General features: G+C 35.0%; 1 protein-coding gene across 1 annotated transcript in view; it reads right to left on the bottom strand.

The window, feature by feature from the left end:
• The window catches only part of CCDC39 (coiled-coil domain containing 39), a 52,410-nt gene that overhangs the window by 22,786 nt on the left and 8,036 nt on the right, over positions 1–21,588 (bottom strand). The window contains exons 3-11 of the mRNA XM_032875420.1: positions 20,735–20,881; positions 19,079–19,237; positions 18,224–18,316; positions 17,971–18,099; positions 14,715–14,906; positions 5,059–5,162; positions 4,386–4,518; positions 1,790–1,984; positions 678–842 (exon numbers count right to left, since the gene is read on the bottom strand). Of these exons, the coding sequence (XP_032731311.1) occupies positions 678–842; positions 1,790–1,984; positions 4,386–4,518; positions 5,059–5,162; positions 14,715–14,906; positions 17,971–18,099; positions 18,224–18,316; positions 19,079–19,237; positions 20,735–20,881 (1,317 nt within the window). The remainder of the gene's footprint in view (positions 1–677; positions 843–1,789; positions 1,985–4,385; positions 4,519–5,058; positions 5,163–14,714; positions 14,907–17,970; positions 18,100–18,223; positions 18,317–19,078; positions 19,238–20,734; positions 20,882–21,588) is intronic.

Consider the following 21,588-nt stretch of genomic DNA (forward strand, 5'->3'; position numbering starts at 1 on the left):
CAACTTTACTTACTCTCAGTTAAACTTTAAAATACGATTTATATTACATAGGCTCCCCTAACATAGGCTTTATATGACTATAAACAGTAATATACCGGAAGATGAAGAACATTTTTATCTTATTAACAAAATAGAACCATTCAAAAAATTGTAACCAAGTAAAAATATGAATAACAATAGATGACCCATAAAGGTCATTTCAAAGATAAAGGGCAATCAAGATATTCTGGCAAAAACATAATAGAAAAATGAAATTCATCAATGTTTTAAACCATGTACTATTTAAGAGTATTTTGAAGTCCAGTGGGCTAAGCATCAAATCCTAGCACTCCATGTACTAGCTGTGTACAGCTTGGTTACATGTGTAACCATGGACAAGTTACTTAATTTGTGACATGAGTATTAATATCTCTCTTATAAGACACTGATAAAGATTAAATGAGATAAAATACTAAAAGCATGTAATATATTTAACATATAGTAAATGCATAATCAATGGTAATGTTATATTCTCGTAGTCAGTATAGAAACATGAACATTAGTTCATACATTTGTTATATATGCAAGTAGCTTGGCAATCATCCTATCCAAACATGGTCTTAGGACCATGTTGACTTAAAACAGAATAACTAATGACTGGGATATTTGAAGCATCAAAAGTATTTTGGCTAAGTTACATGAAGTTTCTTGATCTGTGTTTCCAAAAGGCCAAATGTAGATTTTTTCTCTTCCAACATCTTTTTAAGCTCAACAATTTTTGTTTCAAGGGCTTGTTTTTCTTCTGAATTAATTTCTCCTTTTAACCGTGACATTCGGCGTTCCACTTGTTGAATGTAAAAATCCTGTTGCATTTTTTAAAAAACAGATAATGAGAAATAAACAGTTAAAACCATTTCTATAAATGTAAAAACACAATAAACACTTTCTTAAAGTTTAGTCCTAAGTATCTTCATTTACTAAAGTCACTTTAATTCATCAGTAATTTATAGTATAAAATCCTTCTTAGCTCTAAGCAAAGAAATAGCAAACCATTCCTCAATGATCTAGTGCATGATAATGACATAAAAGTAAGTAATCTTCTGAAAATATAAGAAGTCAGCTAGGAGGATATTCACCATACTACTAGGATGAAACCTCAGTAAAACCACTGGATTTATACGGACATGGATTTTTGAGGGCCCATTTTCTAAGGGATACAAAAAAAAGTCATAAATTGTTAGCTGTGGATGGCTCAAATATGGTGAACTTCCAGTGAATTATTTTTAAAAGAATACTTCAGCATCCGTAATTTTGAGAAACTAAGACTACATTAGATAAGGAAATTGAGATGTAGAGAGGGATGATATTAAAGAATTAACATGAGACAGAATATATAAATGGAACATATAAGTGAAAACGTCCAAAGTGCTTTTAAACTATTAGTTTATGGGTAGGGGTAGGGAAGCCCATGTTTGCATGACTAAGACTCAACATACAGTTTTTCCAGGTTTCAGATATCCCACTCCTTGTTTTGTTTTACTCCAGGCCCAATTGCCCCAGGTTCCTCTAAGGCGTGATTGTCTCTCACTAGAGTAGTCTATCCTCTCACCAGTTCATTTCAGATCAAGAAAAAAAATAGCTTTTAAGGCTCCCTTACCTTACTACTGACCAAACGTGATATCCCATTTCAACATTTGTCTATCCTCCAAGAATGCTTTAAAAATCTTTGCTTTTTCAGGACACTGTGGTATCTTAACCTTCACAACTATAACAAATCAATAAGGAAGACATTCATAAGATTAACATCTACCTGACTGTACATAATTTCTTGCTGCTTCAAGGTTTCAAAATCCAGTTTATGTAACTGATGGTTGAGGTGCTTTAGAGAGGACCGAGTTCCTTCGATTTCTGATACAACAGCTTTTTCTTTCATTGTCTCAGTCTGTAATTCCTGAACTTTCTTAAATAGTACCTCTTTCACTATGTTCAGCTGAACTTCCACTTCCTGGTGATAAGAATAATAGTGATCAATGAAATTATAGTAGCTTAAAATGTTTTATTTTATGAACATTATAATTTCGGGGGTCATAAATTAACCACCCCCAACATTTTAGCCTTTAAGAATATAAGAATGCCCTTCCCACAATTTCAACAAATCTTCAACATTTCTTATAGTCTACTCTATTCCAGTACCTTGATCTGTCATCTCAATTCTGTACCATGTCACCCTGATCTTAGAACTTTGCCATTCCACTGGTTTCCTTAGAAAATAAAATATACCAGAGACACACAACTTTCAAGTTCACAGAATTTGCTGAAGTCTTGAGGTTGTTACAGGAAAGAAATCATATCATGCAATCTCCCACCTTCTTCTGGGCACTATCCAGTGGTGAGCAGGTAAATGTTTATCCACCAGCTTTCCAAAGGATGGGAGGTTAGGGGGAAGAAGCTGATTTTTCATTGTATAAATATTCCCACTATGGCCAATTTCAAGCCACTAACATGATTCCATTAAATGCAGAGTTGGGAAGAGATAGGCAGTAGCAAACCATTACATAGCATTTCCACTATACAGATATAATAAATGTAAGGAATCTTAAGAGCATAAATAGATAATAGTAAAATCTAGTAAAATAATTTTGAAGTGATGAGTGTTGAGTACTTATTTTACTTCATTTTGAATGTTATATATTTAATTATAAGTCTATATAACCTAATTTTTAATAGTAGCTATGTTAGCAGCTGACTTGCAAAATTCCAGGAAATTCAACTATCATTTGTTTTGAGCTGGTAAGTGCTGGCCCCAACATGCTAATGGCACTACCCTTTATTCACAGCTTGTCTCCAGTTGGCCTCCCTACATGTGCAGCCTTCCAGGAAACAGAAACCAGTCCCCCATTCCCACTCCTCATTTCTTAAGAGGCAGATCTGTCTTGACCTCAAGGTTTCATGACCATGTGTTCTAGACTTCTCCCATGCCAAGCAAGATCTGTTGAAAGTTATCATTTTAAATGTTGAAATAATTTCCCTGTGTTCTTACACCCAGATAAGCATATTTCCTTTTGGCAACAAATGAACCTCAATATGAAAAAAAAAAAATCTGTGACTGGCAGATTTAAATTTTGACAAATTAAAAAACAGAATATAATCTTAAGAATGCTTTTTTATATAATAGACCATTTTCATTTGTTTTAAGACCTCAAAGATTGTCTGGCAGTTTTAAAGTCAGTGCTTGGTGGTATAACACAGTACACTTCCAAAACATATAGGTTAGGATTTTTCCAAACAAAAACCAACAGCTACAAAAACCAATATTATGAATAAAATGCTGCTATACATGCTGCCATAATAAACTGTAGGACACATGCTGCCAATCCCATTTTTCCTAATTAAGCTAATTTCTTCAAAAATGTCACCAGTTTTTAATGTCATCATCAAAAGGTCTACTTTATATGGATTTCAGTCTTTATAGATTTCTAATAAGTTCTAATACTGTCCTATTTCATGTGCTACAAAAAGTCATGCTTTAGGGGGAAAAAAACAACTTTTTAAAAATAATGTGATTTATACTCATATACCACTCAAGTCGTGACTTCATTATTCAGGGATTTTAAACATTGAACAGCACACCGAAGAAGCTTGATTCCATCCAACTATAAGTGAAACCATACTTGATATTACCAAATGGAGGATATTGCCATGATATTACTCAGAAAAAGAGTAAAAGCAAGAAGTAGTATAAATAGTGTCAGATCACAGAAGTCACTTCAAACTTTTCAAAGAGGAAATGATGAACCAGCCTTTTCCAGTTCCTCAAAAATCGGCCTAAATGTTACCAAGATGCCAAAGACATTCCAACAGAGTTAACAGAGTAGAACACTTAAGAGTCCATTTACCTATAAATGGTGCCAGACCATCAGAGATAACAAATGATAAAGAAATACAGGGAAGGAATGTAGACCATTGGGGGAAATTTGATCACAAAGAAAGGAAAGAAGAAAAAAAAAAAAGAAAACCAACAGTCAGGGTAGAAATCAATTTTAAAATATGGGCATTTTTCAATGTACCTCCGCAATATAAGAGCATATATATGAATGGCAAGCAGAGACACACCAGGCATTGGGAAGGCACAAGATTAAAGGTAGAGGGCTACTTCTGAAAGAAGACATCCACATCAAATGTCGAAAGTGAAGCAAAAGGAGAAAGAGAAGCTTTAAGATAAAAGGCCAGAAAAATCCTTGGAAGCCACACACAAAGAAGGGCCCAACAACTCAAAATTCTGATTACAAATGTGATCACACCAGAAAGCAGAGCCTCTTCAAAGACCGCCTACTCCCTGACTGCAAGAGCCTAATTCACTATTGCAAGATTCACTGTGACTGTTAAGAACTAAAACTAAACTTTACCTTTACATTTTTTTCCTCCTCCTTTAGCATATCTTCCAAATTGGTAGCTTTCTCTTCTACAGACATTGTTTTCTCAGTTATCTGCTTTAATTTTTTTCTCACAATCTGATTATGATTTTTAATTTTCTGTAACCTAGAGAGAGTTTATGAGGAAAGACAGAAAACATGTCTAAAAAGTAATACAAACAAGAAACAGTTTATCCTAAGATTTCTTCTTTATAACGTGAAGGTTTCTTTTGCCATAAACCTATTCATTACTTTTTTGTTACCTTTCTGTAAACCTTATATATTTATTAAACATGTATTTAATAGATCATAAAAATATTGTTCCTAAGCCTTTACAAAGAAAAACCCAGAAAAAACTTTTTTTCAAGTTTAAATCATTTAGCAGCTATCAGTTTACAATTATTAACAAGAGCTTAAATATTTAATAATTTTTCTAGAGGTAGTCAAGAACTGGGGTGCCTGGGTGGTTCAGTCATTTAATGTCCAACTCTTGATTTCAGATCCAGATGTGATGTGAGGGTCATGAGATTGAGCCCTGCATCTTGTCCCTCTCCCTCTGCTCCTCCCTCTACTTGTTCTCTCTCTTTCTCTCCAATAAATAAATAAAATCTTAAAAAAATAGAAGTAGTCAAGAACTATAAACATATATAAATATCTTTTTTCTTACCTTGCTGTTTCTTCATGAATGTCCTTCTTTACTTTGGAAATATTTCTCCTTATAGCTTCTAAATCACTGGAACTTCTATTCACAGTGGCTTTTAAAGAATCCAGCTATTCATTAGTTAACAGACAGAAATTAAATTTTTATTCTACATCTTATAAATTAATTTCATTTTTGAGAAGTTCTATTCTGAACATGTTAGTTTTTAACCTACATCACAACCATAAATACAGTGGCCATGTTGCTGTAAAACATATTAACAGCTTTTCTTTTTGATTTGATATTATATTCTGAATGGCTTATTGCATGATACTGGCAAATTACAGACTTTACATAGATGTATTAAAGGTACATAGAGCAAAAGCATCACAGTATTGGATTTTGGCAATGATTTCTTGGATATGATAGGCAACAAAAGAAAAAAAGACAAACTGGACTTCATCAAAATTTAAAACTTCTGTGCCTCAAAAGACAGTGTCAACATAGTTAAAAGGCAGTCCAAAAATGTAGAAAACACTTGCAAATCATATACCTGACAAGGGATTAATATCTAGAATATGTAGATAATTTCTAAAACTCACCACCACCACCACCAAAACAAAAACAAAAACAAAAACAAAACAAACAAACCAACTGATCCAAAAAATGAGCAAAGGACTCAAATAGACATTTCTCCAAAGAAGATATACTAATAGCCAATAAACTCCTTAAAAAAAAAATGCTCAACAGCATCAATCCTTAGGGAAATGCAAATCAAAACCATAATGAAATACCACCTCACACCCTTCCATGAGAATGGCTGCTACCAAAAAAAGAAAAGAACAAGTATAGGTGATAATGTGAAGAAATGAATGTTTGTGCACTCTTGGTGAAAATATAAAATGGTACAGCCACTATAATAGTATGTTGGTCCCTCAAAAAATTAAAAACATAATTACCATAATTATCATCCAGGAATTCTGAGATAATTGTACACCATGTTCATAGCAGCATTATTCACAATAGCTAAAACATGGCAGCAACCCAAGTGTCCACTGACAGATAAACAGAGAAGCAAAACGTGATATATATATATACATATATATATTATATATACATATAATGGAATAGTATTTAGCCTTAAAAAGTAGCAAAAATTTGACATCTGCAACAACATAGATAAACCTTGAGAACATTATGCTAAGTGAAAAAAGTTAAATAAGCCAGTCAAAAAGATAAATACTGTCTGATTTCATGCATATGAAGTACTTAGAGTAGTCTCATAGAGAAAGTAGAAAGGTAGTTACTAGGAGCTGGGAGAAGGGGTAGAATGGGGAGTTACAGTTTAATTAGTATGTGGTTTCAGTTTTACAAGAAGAAAAGAGTTACAGAGATTAATGGTGGTGATGGTTGCATAACACTAGGAATGTATTTAATCTCACTGAACTGTACACTTGAAAATGATTCAGATGGTAAACTGTATGCTATGTGTACTTTATCTCAAAATTTTAAAAAGATTTTATTGATTTATTTGGGAGACAGAGTGAGAAAGAAAGAACATGAGCAGGCAGAAGGGCAGAGGGAGAAGCAGATTCCACACTGAGCAGGGAGCTCAATGCAGGGCTCGATCCCAATACTCTGGGATCATGATCTGAGCTGAAGGCATACGTTTAACTGACTGAACCACCCAGCTGCCCCTACTTCATCTCAATTTTAAAATTTAGAGGAAAGAAATGAAGTACTGATGCATGCTACAACATGGATAAACCTTGAAAACATCATGTAAATAAAAGAATTTATAAGAAATGTCCAAAATAGGCAAATCCATAGAGACAGAAAGTATATTAGCAATTGCCAGGGCTGGGCAGGAGGAGGGAAGTAGAATGATTTTTAATGGGTAAGTGTTTTGTTTTTTTGGTTTTTTTTTTGGAAAGACAAAGATAGTCTAAAATTAGATAGTGGTGATGGTTGCATATTCTATGTAATATTAAAAACCAGTGAATTATAAATTTTAATTTTTAATATTTTTTTAATAAACATAATGTATTACTACCCCAGGGGTACAGGTCTATGAATAGCCAGGTTTACACACTTCACAGCACTCACCATAGCACATGCCCTCCCCAATGTCCATAACCCCATCACACTCTCCCTACCCGCTGGCCAGCCTCAGTTTGTTTTGTGACATTAAGAGTCTCTGATGGTTTGTCTCCCTCCCGATCCCATCTTGTTTCATTTATTCTTTTCCAACCCCCCCCAAACCCCCCACGTTGCACATCCACTTCCTCATATCAGAGAGATCATATGATAGCTGTCTTTCTCTGATTGACTTATTTTGCTAACCATAATACCCTCTAGTTCCATCCATGTCATCGAAAATGGCAAGATTTCATTTCTTTTGATGGCTGCATAGTATTCCATTGTATATATATACCACATCTTCTTTATCCATTCATCTGTTGATGGACATCTAGATTCTTCCCATAGTTTGGCTACTGTGGACATTGCTACTATAAACATTCAGGTGCACGTGCCCCTTCAGATCACTACGTTTGTATCTTTAGGGTAAATACCCAGTAGTGCAATTGCTGGGTCGTAGGGTAGCCCTATTTTCAACTTTTTGAGGAACCTCCATGCTGTTTTCCAGAGTGGTTGCACCAGCTTGCTTTCCCACCAACAGTGTAGGAGGCTTCCCCTTTCTCCACATCCTTGCCAGCATCTGTCATTTCCTGGCTTGTTAATCTTGGCAATTCTGACTGGTGTGAGGTGATATCTCATTGTGGTTTTGATTTGTATTTCCCTGATGCCAAGTGATGTGGAGCACTTTTTCATGTGTCTGTTGGCCATCTGGATGTCTTCTTTGCAGAAATGTCTGTTCATGTCCTCTGCCCACTTCTTGATTGGATTATTTGTCCTTTGGGTGTTGAGTTTGCTAAGCTCTTCATAGATTTTGGATACTAGGCCTTTATCTGATATGTCGTTTGCAAATATCTTCTCCCATTCTGTCAGTTGTCTTTTGGTTTTGTTAACTGTTTCCTTGCTGTGCAAAACTTCATCTTGATGAAGTCCCAGTAGTTCATTTTTGCCCTTGCTTGCCTTGCCTTTGGCAATATTCCTAGGAAGAAGTTGCTGCAGCTGAGGTTGAAGAGGTTGCTGCCTGTGTTCTCCTCAAGGATTTTGATGGATTCCTGTCTCACACTGAGGTCTTTCATCCATTTTGAGTCTATTTTCGTGTGTGGTGTAAGGAAATGGTCCACTTTCATTTTTCTGCATGTGGCTGTCCAATTTTCCCAATACCATTTGTTGAAGAGACTGTCTTTTTTCCATTGGACATTCTTTCCTGCTTTGTCGAAGATTAGTTGACCGTAGAGTTGAGGGTCGATTTCTGGGCTCTCTATTCTGTTCCACTGATCTATGTGTCTGTTTTTGTGCCAGTACCATACTGTCTTGATGATCACAGCTTTGTAATAGAGCTTGAAGTCCAGAATTGTGATGCCACCAACTTTGGGTTTCTTTTTCAATATTCCTCTGGCCATCTGAGGTCTTTTCTGGTTCCATATAAATGTTAGGATTATTTGTTCCATTTCTTTGAAAAAAATGGATGGGATTTTGATAGGGATTGCATTAAATGTGTAGATTGCTTTAGGTAGCATAGACACTTTCACAATATTTTTTCTTCCAATCCATGAGCATGGAATGTTTTTCCATTTCTTTGTGTCTTCCTCAATTTCTTTCATGAGTACTTTATAGTTTTCTGAGTACAGATTCTTTGCCTCTTTGATTAGGTTTATTCCTAGGTATCTTATGGTTTTGGGTGCAATTGTAAATGGGATCAACTCCTAAATTTCTCTTTCTTCTGTCTTGCTGCTGGTGTATAGAAATGCTACTGATTTCTGTAGATTGATTTTATATCCTGACACTTTACTGAATTCCTGTACAAGTTCTAGCAGTTGTGGAGTGGAGTCTTTTGGGTTTTCCACATATAGTATCATATCATCTGCAAAGAGTGAGAGTTTGACTTCTTCTTTGTCTCTTGGATGTCTTTAGCTTCTTTTTGTTGTCTGATTGCTGAGGCTAGGACTTCTATACAATGTTGAATAGCAGTGGTGATAGTGGACATCTCTGCCATGTTCCTGACCTTAGCGGAAAAGCTCTCAGTTTTTCTCCATTGAGAATGATATTTGCGGTGGGTTTTCATAGATGGCTTTGATAATATTGAGGTATGTGCCCTCTATCCTCACACTTTGAAGAGTTTTGATCAGGAAGGGATGCTGTACTTTGTCAAATGCTTTTTCAGCATCTATTGAGAGTATCATATGTTTCTTGTTCTTTCTTTTATTAATGTCTTGTATCACATTGATTGATATGCGGATGTTGAACCAACCTTGAAGCCCTAGAATAAATCCCACTTGGTCGTGGTGAATAATCCTTTTAATGTACTGTTGGATCCTATTGGCTAGTATTTTGGTGAGAATTTTTGCATCTGTGTTCAAGGATATTATTGGTCTATAATTCTCTTTTTTGATGGGATCCTTGTCTGGTTTTGGGATCAAGGTGATGCTGGCCTCATAAAATTAGTTTGGAAGTTTTCCTTCCATTTCTATTTTTTTGGAACAGTTTCAGGAGAATAGGAATTAATTATTCTTTAAATGTTTGGTAGAATTCCCCTGGGAAGCCGTCTGGCCCTGGGCTTTTGTTTGTTTGGAGATTTTTGATGACTGTTTCAATCTCCTTACTGGTTATGGGTCTGTTCAGGTTTTCTATTTCTTCCTGGTTCAGTTGTGGTAGTTTACATGTCTCTAGGAATGCATCCATTTCTTCCAGATTGTCAAATTTGTTGGTGTAGAGTTGCTCATAATATGTTCTTGTAATTGTTTATATTTTTTTGGTGTTGGTTGTGATCTATCCTCTTTCATTCATGATTCTCTTTATTTGGGTCTTTCTCTTTTCTTTTTGATAAGTCTGGCCAGGGGTTTATCAATCTTATTAATTCTTTCAAAGAAGCAGCTCCTAGTTTCATTGATTTTTTCTATTGGTTTTTTGTTTTTTTTTGTTTTTTTTTTGGTTTCTATTTCATTGATTTCTGCTCTGAAATTTATGATTTCTCTTCTTCTGCTGGATTTAGGCTTTCTTTGTTGTTTGTTCTCCAGCTCCTTTAGGTATAGGGTTAGGTTGTGTACCTGAGACCTTTCTTGTTTTTTGAGAAAGGTTTCTATTGCTATATATATTACTCTCAGGACTGCCTTTGCTGTGTCCCACAGATTTTGAACTGTTGGCATTTTCATTATCATTTGTTTCCATGAATTTTTTGAATTCTTCTTTAATTTCCTGGTTGACCCATTCATTCTTCCGAAGGATGCTCTTTAGCCTCCATATATTTGGGTCCTTTCCAAATTTCCTCTTGTGATTGAGTTCTAGCTTCAGAGCATTGTTGTCTGAAAATATGCAGGGAATGATCCCAATCTTTTGATACTGGTTGAGACCTGATTTGTGACCCAGGATGTGATCTATTCTGGAGAATGTTCCATGTGCACTAGAGAAGAATGTGTATTATGTTGCTTTGGGATGGAATGTTCTGAATATACCTGTGATATCCATCTGGTCCAGTGTGTCATTTAAGGCCTTTATTTCCTTGTTGATCTTTTGCTTGGATGATCTGTCCATTTCAGTGAGGGGAGTGTTAAAGTCCCCTACTATTATTGTATTATTGTCGATGTGTTTCTTTGATTTTGTTATTAATTGGTTTATATAGTTGGCTGCTCCCACGTTAGGGGCATAGATATTTAAAATTGTTAGATCTTCTTGTTGGACAGACCCTTTGAGTATGATATAGTGTCCTTCCTCCACTCTTATTATAGTCTTTGGCTTAAAATCTAATTGATCTGATCTAAGGATTGCCACCCCAGCTTTCTTTTGATGTCCATTAGCATGGTAAATTGTTTTCCATCCCCTCACTTTAAATCTGGAGGTGTCTTTGGGTCTAAAATGAGTTTCTTATAGACAGCATACTGGTGGGTTTTGTTTTTTTTTAACCCATTCTGATACCCTGTGTCTTTTGATTGGAGCATTTAGCCCATTTACATTCAGGGTAACTATTGAGAGATATGAATTTAGTGCCATTGTATTGCCTATAAGGTGACTGTTACTGCATATTGTGTCTGTTCCTTTCTGATCTACTACTTTTAGGCTCTCTCTTTGCTTAGAGGACCCCTTTCAATATTTCCTGGAGAGCTGTTTGGTGTTTGCAAATTCTTTCAGTTTTTGTTTGTCCAGGAAGCTTTTTATCTGTCCTTCTATTTTCAATGGCAGCCTAGCTGGATATAGTATTCTTGGCTGGATGTTTTTCTCGTTTAGTGCTCTGAATATATCATGCCAGTTCTTCTTGGCCTGCCAGGTCTCTGTGGATAACTCCGCTGCCAATCTAATATATTTACCATTGTATGTTACAGACTTCTTGTCCCGGGCTGCTTTCAGGATTTTCTCTTTGTCACTAAGACTTATAAATTTTACTATTAGATGATGGTGTGTGGACCTATTCTTATTGATTTTGAGGGAGGGTTCTCTGCATCTCCTAGATTTTGATGCTCGTTCCCTTTGCCATATTAGGGAAATTCTCTACAATAATTCTTTCCAATATACCTTCTGCTCCGCTCTCTCTTTTTTCTTCTTCTGGTATCCCAATTATTCTAATGTTGTTTCATATTATGGTATCACTTATCTCTCAAATACTCCCCTCGTGGTCCAGTAGTTGTTTGTCTCTCTTTTGATCAGCTTCTTTGTTCTCTGTCATTTGGTCTTCTATATCACTAATTCTCTGTTCTGCCTCATTTATCCTAGCAGTAAGAGCCTCCATTTTTTTACTGCACCTCATTAATAGCTTTTTTGATTTCAACTTGGTTAGATTTTAGGTTTTTTATTTCTCCAGAATGGGCTTTTATTTCTCTAGACAGGGTTTCTCTTATATCTTACATGCCTTTTTCGAACCCAGCTAGAACCTTGAAAATCATCATTCTGAAATCTAGATCTGACATATTACCAACGTCCATATTGATTAGGTCTCTAGCCTTCAGTACTGCCTCTTTCTCTTTTTTTTTTTTTTTTTTTTTTTTTTTGTGGTGAGTTTTTCTGCCTTGTCATTTTCTCCAGATGAGAATATATGAAGGAGCAAATAAAATACTCAAAGGGTGTCAAAGACCCCAGGAAAATGTGCTTTAACCAAATCAGAAGAGACCCCAAATCATGGGGGGAAGAAAGGAAGTAAAAAGAAGTTCAGAAAAAAAAAATTAAAAAAAGAAAACAAATAAAGAAAAAAATATAAAAAAGAAATATATGTGTGTGTGTGTGTGTGTGTGTGTGTGTGTGTGTGTATTAGACTGGTGACTAGAACAGGGTCACCCACTTAACTTCGGGAGTATTTTGGTCTCTTAGAAGAAACTACCTCCCCAAAGTTTAGAACAGGGTCTAGAACAGGGTCACCCACTTAATTTGGGAAGTATTTTGGTCTCTTAGAAGAAACTACCTCTCAAAATTTTAAAAAATGAAAAACATATATAAGGGTAAACACAATGAGGGGATGGGATATGACTATAAAGATGAAAAAAAATTTTTTTAATTTCTAAAAAAAGGAGTTGATAAGATAAGTTGGTTGGGAGAATAAAGAAAAAGAAAGTGTAGAGAAATTGCTCGGACCAGAGACAAGCCCAGTGCTAGATTTAGGGTGTATTTTGATCTATTAGAAGAAGTTGTATCCCAAATTTTTTAGAAGAAAAAACCCTATGTGTATACAAAAAATAAAGTTAGATACAATGAAGGATAAAATATGACTATAATAATAAAGGTTCAAAAAAGATCATTTTTTATTAAAGGTATTGTTAAGATAAACTAGTTAAAAAACATTTAAAGAGGAAAGGATAAAAGTTAAAAAAATTAAGCAGAAGAAAAAAAATTAAATAAAAAAATTAACTTTGCAAGACTAAAGAATCATGGGGAGAAAGCCATGAATTCCATGCTTTGCTTTTCCTCCTCTGGAATTCTGCTGTTCTCCTTCTTAAGTGAACTTGGTCTTGGTTGGATTTCTTGTTGATCTTCTGGAGGAGGGGCCTGTTGTAGCAATTCTCAAGTGTCTTTGCCAGAGGCAGAATTGCATCGCCCTTACCAAGGGCCAGGCTAAGTAATCCACTAGGGTTCAATTTCGGGAACTTTTGTTCCCTGAATGCTTTGCGTACAGTTCCAGAGGACGGGAATGAAAATGGCAACCTCCCAATCTCCGGCCCAGAGGAGCCAAGAGCTCAGGGCCCCACTCCTCAGTGCGCCCTTAGAGAAAAGCACTCAATCACTCCCATTTCCCTGGCCTCCAGCTGTGCTCCCAGCTCACCTAGCCTGTGACCAAGCATCTCCGTCTCTGGCACACACCCCTGCCTGGAGTCTCCAAACCCTGCAGATCCCTGGGCTCTTCCAGGAAGGGTCTCCCTGGATCTTGTGGGGACCCCACCCACAGAGCAGTGGCCTGTACCACAGATTATGGTTCAAGGTAACCCCAAATTGAGAGCTCACTCCTCAGCTCGGTCTCTGTAGCCGGGTTCCCTGCTCTAATACCTGTGAGCTCTGCAACACTCAGTCACCCCTGATACTTCTGTGACCCCACGGGACCTGAGGCCACACTGTCTCCACAGGGGCTTCACCCCGGTTTAGCCTCTGGAGCAATGTCCCTCAGTGGAGCAGACTTTTAAAAGTTCTGATTTTGTGCTCTGGTGCTCCGGTGCTTGCAGGGAGCCAGCCCCTCCCCCCACGGATTCACTTCTCCACTGGTCCTACCTTTCAGAAAATGGTCGATTTTCTGTTTCTAGAATTGCTGCTCTTCTTCTCTTTGATCTCCTGTTGGGTTTGTAGGTATTTGGAATGGTTTGATAAGCTATCTAGCTGATCTCTGCTACCTGATGTTGTCTCAGCCTGCTAATTCTCCGCCATCTTGACTCCTCCCCCAAATTATATACTTTAAAAGGGTAAATTATTATATGTGAATTATATCTCAATAAACAAGTTATGAGTGAATGAATCCTGACATTTTTTAATACAATTGATTTAAACTTAAAAAATTTTAAGAATAAACTATTATCAGTGACATTTAATTTAGGCAAGAAATATGCTTATTTTACTTCTTTAGAATCATATGTAATTACTCTTCTTGGACAGAAAAAAAAATCTTTCCTTCTTTATCAGAAATAAAAAGTGTAGGGGTGCCTGGGTGGCTCAGTGGGTTAAAGCCTCTGCCTTCAGCTCAGGTCATAATCCCAGGGTCCTGGTATCAGGTCCCACATCAGGCTCTCAGCTCATTGGGGAGCCTGCTTCCCTTCCTCTCTCTCTGCCTGCTTGTGATCTCTGTCTGTCAAATAAATAAATAAAATCTTTTTTAAAAATAAATAAATAAAAAGTGTAACAAGTTGTACAATGAAATGCTCTACAATATTCCAATTTCCAATCCCTTCACACCACCTGTGATATGCCTGGCACCCCTCTTGCCTTCACCAAGCAGGGCTAAAATTCAGTACCCTAAAATTCCACAACATGAAGGGACATAAGAAAAAGAAACTAGAAGACAGTTCCTTAATCAAAAGAGAGCTTTTACGCTTATTTTTATAGTAATTTTTCATAAATACACAAGCCAGTCTTTTTAGTTGACATACCTCATCTTTCAGCTGACTTCTGTTTGCTTCATGACGCTGATACTCCATTCTACATTTTAAAAGTTTACGATCAGCAACAGAAATTCTTTTCTCATATTCTGTGTTATTCCCAATCTCACTTTCCAAAAACTTGATCTTTTCTTTAACCAAATTTTCTTTTTCTCGTATTTCCTGCTTTATCCTCGTTAATGCCTAAGGTTTAAAAATATGTTAAATATATGTTTAATACAATGAACAAAACAAAAAGGAATTTAGTTTTTATTTTTCTATATTCAACATTTTATCAAAACTCCTTAAGACAGTACTTTCTTTAAAGAGAGCCTACTTTGGGGGCACCTGGGTGGCCCAGTTAATTAAGCATGCAACTCTTGATCTCAGCTGAGGTCTTGATCCCAGGATCTTGAGTTTGACTCCTGCATTATGCTCCATGCTGGGCATGGAGCCTACTTTAAAAAAAAAAAAAAAAAGTCTATTTTTATATGAATAAAAACAAAGTATTAATATGTTACAGAGTTACACATCAGTATCAATAAGGTCTTTTTTTTAAAAGATCTTGTTTTCTTAACTGGTACTTTGCTAAAGAGAAGAGAAAAATGTCAAGCTTTCATAAACAAAAGGTAATATTCTAAAAATATAACACTGTTGAATATTTTTACATAGAAAGTTGAATTTCAATTATTTTATTATAATAATATTTCACAGGACCAGTTTTTTTTTTTTCATCTTTTGAGAATAATATTTTAGTTATTTGTTTCAATAAGAATGTCTTCACTGAGGGGTTTTGCTGGTCCTGGAGATACAAAATAAATAGAATATACAAGGTAGTAACAGAGACATGGACAAAGCACCATGGGAAAAAGAGATGGTGAAGTCTGCCAATGAGGAATTATTAAAAGTCATTACTTCAAAAGCTTCTTTTAAGTTAGGCCTAAAAAGATCAATGGAGATGCATAAATAATGTGGTGAAAGTGTAGGGAGGGCAGTGATGGAATGGGGATGTATTAGGAAGGGGTGGGTACATATGAAAGGAATGAGGCTGGAAAGGTAGAATCAGGGTCCAATTGTGAAAAAATTCATTTTTTTTAACTGCCATGTTTAAGAGGTTCAATTTTTAAGCAGTGTGGAACAAAGAAGATTCTAGAGCTGAGGAATAAAAAGCTCACATGGTTTTTACAAGTGATGTTGATGGCAACATGTTAAAGGAATTGGAGGAAGAAGGAAAATTTACCCTAAAATGTAATTCCAAAATGAGGTCCTACCAAACATTTAATCCCAGAAAATTGGGTTAAGGGAGGGTGTATGTTCTAAAATTAGTAACTTTTAGGAATGCTGCCTGTAGGGCACCACGGTGGCTCAGTCAGTTAAGCATCTGCCTTCAGCTGGGGTCATGATCCTGGGGTCCTGGGATTGAGTTCCCTAGAGGGCTCCCTGCTCAGTGGGGAGTCTACTTCTCCCTCTCCCTCTGCTGCTGCTGCTCTCTCTCTCTGTATCAAATAAATAAATAAAATCTTTAAAAAAAAAAAAAAAAGAAATGCTGCACGTAATACTGTACATATTGGCATATTAAATGGATATATATGTCTGTAATGTACTACATTTTTTAAAAGATTTTATTTGCAAGAAAGAGAGCATGAGCAGGGGAGTGGGGTAGGGCAGAGGGAGAAGAAATGGGGAATGGGGTATGGCATTGGGGGAGTAGAATAGGGCAAAGGTCAGAGGGAAAGGGAAAAGCAGGCTCCCCCCTGAGCAGGGAGTCCAACTTGGCGCTTGATCCCAGGCCCCTGAGATCATGACCTGAACTGAAGGCAGAAGCTTAACTGATTGGGCCACCCAGGCGCCCCTGAAAAGCATTACATTTAAAAAAGCATTGAGAAACAAACTGAGGGTTTTGGAAGGGAGCGGGGTGGGGGGAATGAGTGAGCCTAGTGATGGGTATTAAGGAGGGCACGTATTGCATGAAGCACTGGTGTGGTGCATAAACAATGAATCTTGGAACACTGAAAAAGTAAAATAAAATTTAAAAAATAAAAGAAGCAACATTTAGACTGCTGAATTTTCTAGACAACACAATCTATAAAAAATAAAAATATGTGTAATAGTGTTTAAAAAAGGTATCGTAAATTTATTTAATCTCACATTTTCTCTGTAACAATCAACACTCTAGGGCACCTGGGTGGCTCAGTGGGTTAAACCTCTGCCTTCGGCTCAGGTCATGATCTCAGGGTCCTGGGATCGAGGCCCGCATCGGGCTCTCTGCTCAGTGGGGAGCCTGCTTCCACCTCTCTCTCTCTGCCTGCCTCTCTGCCTACTTGTGATCTCTGTCAAATAAATAAATAAAATCTTTTAAAAAAATCAACACTCTATAATGTAGCATTCTATATATATATATATATATATATATATATATATATATACAATATATATTATAATATAAACTTACTTAAGATGTTTTGACCTGTCTTTGGTTGTATACATAGTGTTCATTCAACCAAAGACAAGTCAAAACATCTTAAGTTTATAAATGTAAAATGATCATTCTAGAACTTTCTGCCTTATATTTACTTTACTAGCACTTAAACAGATACTTTAATACCTACTTCAACATTCACATTTTTAACAATGTTACACAATTATAACAATTAACACTCTATAAAGTAGCATTCTATATATATATACTTAAGTATAATATAATACAATATATACTTAACTTACTTAAGATGTTACCTCTGAAACTAGCAAAAGATAACACTAAATCTGTGTTTAATCAGTGTGGTACTCCTTTGCTTCCAAGCTTCTTCCCTACTATGGGTGCCTCAGTTTCAAAAGTGAAACTTTATCACAGTCTACATTTCTTTCCTGACTCTCCCTTTTTGTTTCTTGGCCAACTATGAGATTCATTTCTCTATACCAGTGATTACTCCAAATAGCACATATATTAAATCCAAAGCAACTTGGACAACCATGTGTAAGTCAGAGCATTGATTTACTGCTCTAAAATTATCCACTGACTTTCTCTTGTTTCACATTTCAAAGGGGCAGAATCTAGTCTTCAGAATTATAATGCCATGAGTAAATAATCTTCATAAAATCACATATCTAAGTGGAAAGAGTCAGCTTTGAAAAACATTTACCAAAACTATTGAACCCTACTACAAAAGTGATTTTTAAATAATGTGAGTTACATTTGAAATGAATAAGTTAAATACAAAAGAGAATAACACAGTTGAACATTGCAAGGACAAAACAACTATTTTACCAAGGCACCGTTATCAATGTCTCGATCTCTCTTCTGCATCTGCTCTATTGTGTTCTCCCACTGTTTAATGAGTTCTTGTCTTTCATTATGAATCTTACGAAAATCTTGTGCCGCTTTATCCAATTCTAACTGTCAGAGAGCAAATAACATTTTTGTGAATTTAAGTGCTTTAGCATATATCCCTTCAACAATTAAGAAATAAAATATTTCTTAATTATCTTATTTCTTAATTCTTAATTAGAAATAAACTAACCTGTGCACTTAGAGTCTCTGTAAGTTCGTTGTCAAGTACCTTTCTTCTCTGATGACATTCCAAAGTCAGTCTTTCTAATTGCAGGGTCAATACCTATAATGTAGTTGCATGTAAAAATATTCATAATTATCATTTAACTTAAAAGCTATTAGTATATCTCACATTAAGTACTATTATATTATAGACACACACTTATTTGCTATCTAAAACAACTATACATTGTCTTTTCACCCCAAAGGGCGCAATGAAAACTCAATTATTTCTAAAAAGACTTTTAATACTTTTTAAAGTTAGAAAAAAATAAACAATAATTTGCCATTTGAAATAATGTATTTGGTATTAAATCTATTAGAAAATAGCATGTTTCAGAATATTAACATATAACACATTGAATTACAAGTAGATTTTAAGTAATGTTTTAATAATATATTAAATAATACTATAGCCTCAAATCAGCAAACACTGTATATTACATTCAAACTATTATTTAGACAAAAAAAGTTAAATTATTTATACATAATTCTAATATAAAACTTTCTTCTCTGAAATGTTTTCATTTCAAAATGCTTTTGAAAACTCTTCTCAATCAGGATTCTTAAGCTGGAGTCTGTGGACCCCTAAATGGGTAGAGGATTTCAGAGGATCTATAAAACTTTCAGCAAAATTTTATGAGTATTTGAGTATAGTCACTTTTCTAAAGAGAGGATCCTTGGCTTTATGAGACTGTCAAAGGAGTCTCTGACCCAAAAAAAGTTTAAGAACTATGGCATTCAAATTACAAACCTAATTTAGGTAAAAAGGTTCACATACTACAGATTTAGAGAAAACCTAAGATTACAATTTATAATTTCTCACCCTAATTTTATTATCATCTTGTTGTGCATACTTCTGAAGAGTGAGGGCATCACTATCTTTATGAGCTGATTCTTCTAACCAGGCTTCCAATGCTTGCTGGTCCCAGTTCATCTGACATTTCAAACCATCCAATTTTTGAGTAGTTTTAAATATGTTGTTCTAATTTCCAAATAAAGGGGGCAGGGAGAGATTACAAAATATTATTTACTATACAAACTAAACTAAAACATAATATTATATATTACAGAACATATTAAAAAGGAAGAAGTAATCCTATCCCTTTCCCAACTTCCAGATACACATAATGCACATCTTATTATATAACTATCATACTTGTATTTAATTCTTCAGTTGTAAAATAGAGGGGAAATGATTATACAAAATTGAGAATAATAGTTGAGTCAAAGACGGCTTAAGAAGGCTTTAGGGAAAGTCTCCCAGAGCAATCTCTAATATTAGCCACTCTGCCAAATCCACCCCATGTGGATATATGATCTTAGTAAAAATAATGTGCTTGATATGCTAACTCAAGCCCAAGTCAAGTCCCCTTCAGCTCCATTTCCAATCAGATTCTTGCCTCTAAGAGACGTTTCCTATGGAAGTTTTGGATACTTCTAATTGAAATAAATATAGTTGTTAAGAAGATAAAAATATTTCCGTAAATGAATCAGTCAGTCAGAGAAAGACAAATACCATATGATTTCACTCATATGAGGAATTTAAGAAACAAAACAGATGAACATAGGGGATGGGAAGGAAAAATAAAATAAGATGGAAACTGAGAGGGAGGCAAACCATAAGAGACACTGAACTTTAGGAAACAAACTAAGTTTGCTGGAGGGGAGGTGGGTAGAGGGAAAGGATAATTGGATGATAGACATTAAGTAGAGCACTTGATGTAATGAGTCCTGGATGTTTTATGCAACTGATGAATCACTAAATTCTACCTCTAAAACTAATAAAAAAAATTTCTGGAAATGTATTCATTTAACAAATCTATAGTCATAAAAGAAAACAATCAATATGCAAATAAATACAAATTAATATAATAAAATATGTATGTATATGTGTACATATGCATACACATGTACATTTCTACATGTATATGCACATGTAAAGAGAATTGAATTTGTTTTGTTTTGTTTTGTTTTTTGAGAATTGAATTTGGATAGATCTCCCGAATCAGGCAACTAAAACAAAGGAAAAGAGAAAAAGAGGTTACAGTAGTTTATTGTTAGAGTTACAGGCTAATAAATTAATATAAAAGGTAAAAATTTTGAATGAAAAATGAAACTCGATATTAAAAATAATTTTTTAATGTGGCCTTTTAAAAATATATGAATGAATTATGCCTAGTAACATATGATACTTATGAATAAATTATGCCTAGTATCACACAATAGACAGCCAGTATGGTATTCTGCACATGGTGGCTCAATAACTGTTTGGTAAATGAATAGTGGGAAAATAAATATAACATTCTATCATTTCATTCAAATGACAATGCCACATGCCTTTCATTGTCCAAAAAACAATGTAAGTAAATGTCGGCAAACTAAAGAATGCCTTTACCATACAGAAAAAAAAATCAGGGTTTGATTGGTAAGGGAAGAAAGAACAATAGCACAAAATTTTAAGTAACATTTCAATACACACTTCCTTATCACTTTTCTTTTCCCGTATTGAAGCCATTTCATTTTCCAGTCGTTGGATTTCATCCTTCACTCGTCCCAGTTCTCTTTCAGCAATGATCTTAAAATGCTCTTCACTTTCAATCTCATGCTCCCTAGCTTTACAAAGAGACTACAAAATAATTTACAAGATAGAAAGACTTTTTAATTTTTAATTATAGAATATTTATAAAAATCCATTAGCCCCCCAAAAAAGTTCACACAAAATACTTAGATTAAGTATTATTAATTCCACTTCTCTGAAACCTAAATAATGTTAGACTTTATGATTCAATGTAGTTTGTGTTGCGTACTAGCTGTAAGAAAGTCAGTTCATGGAATGACCTAGGAGAAAATATTGTTGTCAGCAATTTTCAGATATTATGTTGGTCTAGGGAAATTGAAGAAAACCAAAGTTTATAATGGTAAGACTTAAAAATACTTGGGAAATGGGATGTTTCCATAGACTGATTACATATTCTAATTAATAGATAATTTATAAATGACTATGTAAACACTGATGGTTATAAATATTTCCCAGAACATATTAATAAACCATCAATGCCTTTGTGTTGCTTTACTAAACAAAATAGTATTTGTTGACTGTTGAGTTTGGAGTGCTTTGAAGTTATCACCATCAGTATTATTTTTAATTATTAGAGCTGTTAGTGCTATAGGAAGTTTATTGTCCTTTGTGTCTATTATCTGATTTAATTAAGGTTTGACTATAATGAAGTATACCTACAGAGAGTCTCTGACTTTCAAATCCCCAACTCAGTGATTTAATAACTTTAAGAAAAGATGTTCCAGTTTAATTACTCAATCGTATTAGGATTCAAA

Source organism: Lontra canadensis, unplaced genomic scaffold, assembly GCF_010015895.1.
Source record: "Lontra canadensis isolate GAN:19392208 unplaced genomic scaffold, GSC_riverotter_1.0 scaffold56, whole genome shotgun sequence".
Lineage (NCBI taxonomy): Eukaryota > Metazoa > Chordata > Mammalia > Carnivora > Mustelidae > Lontra > Lontra canadensis.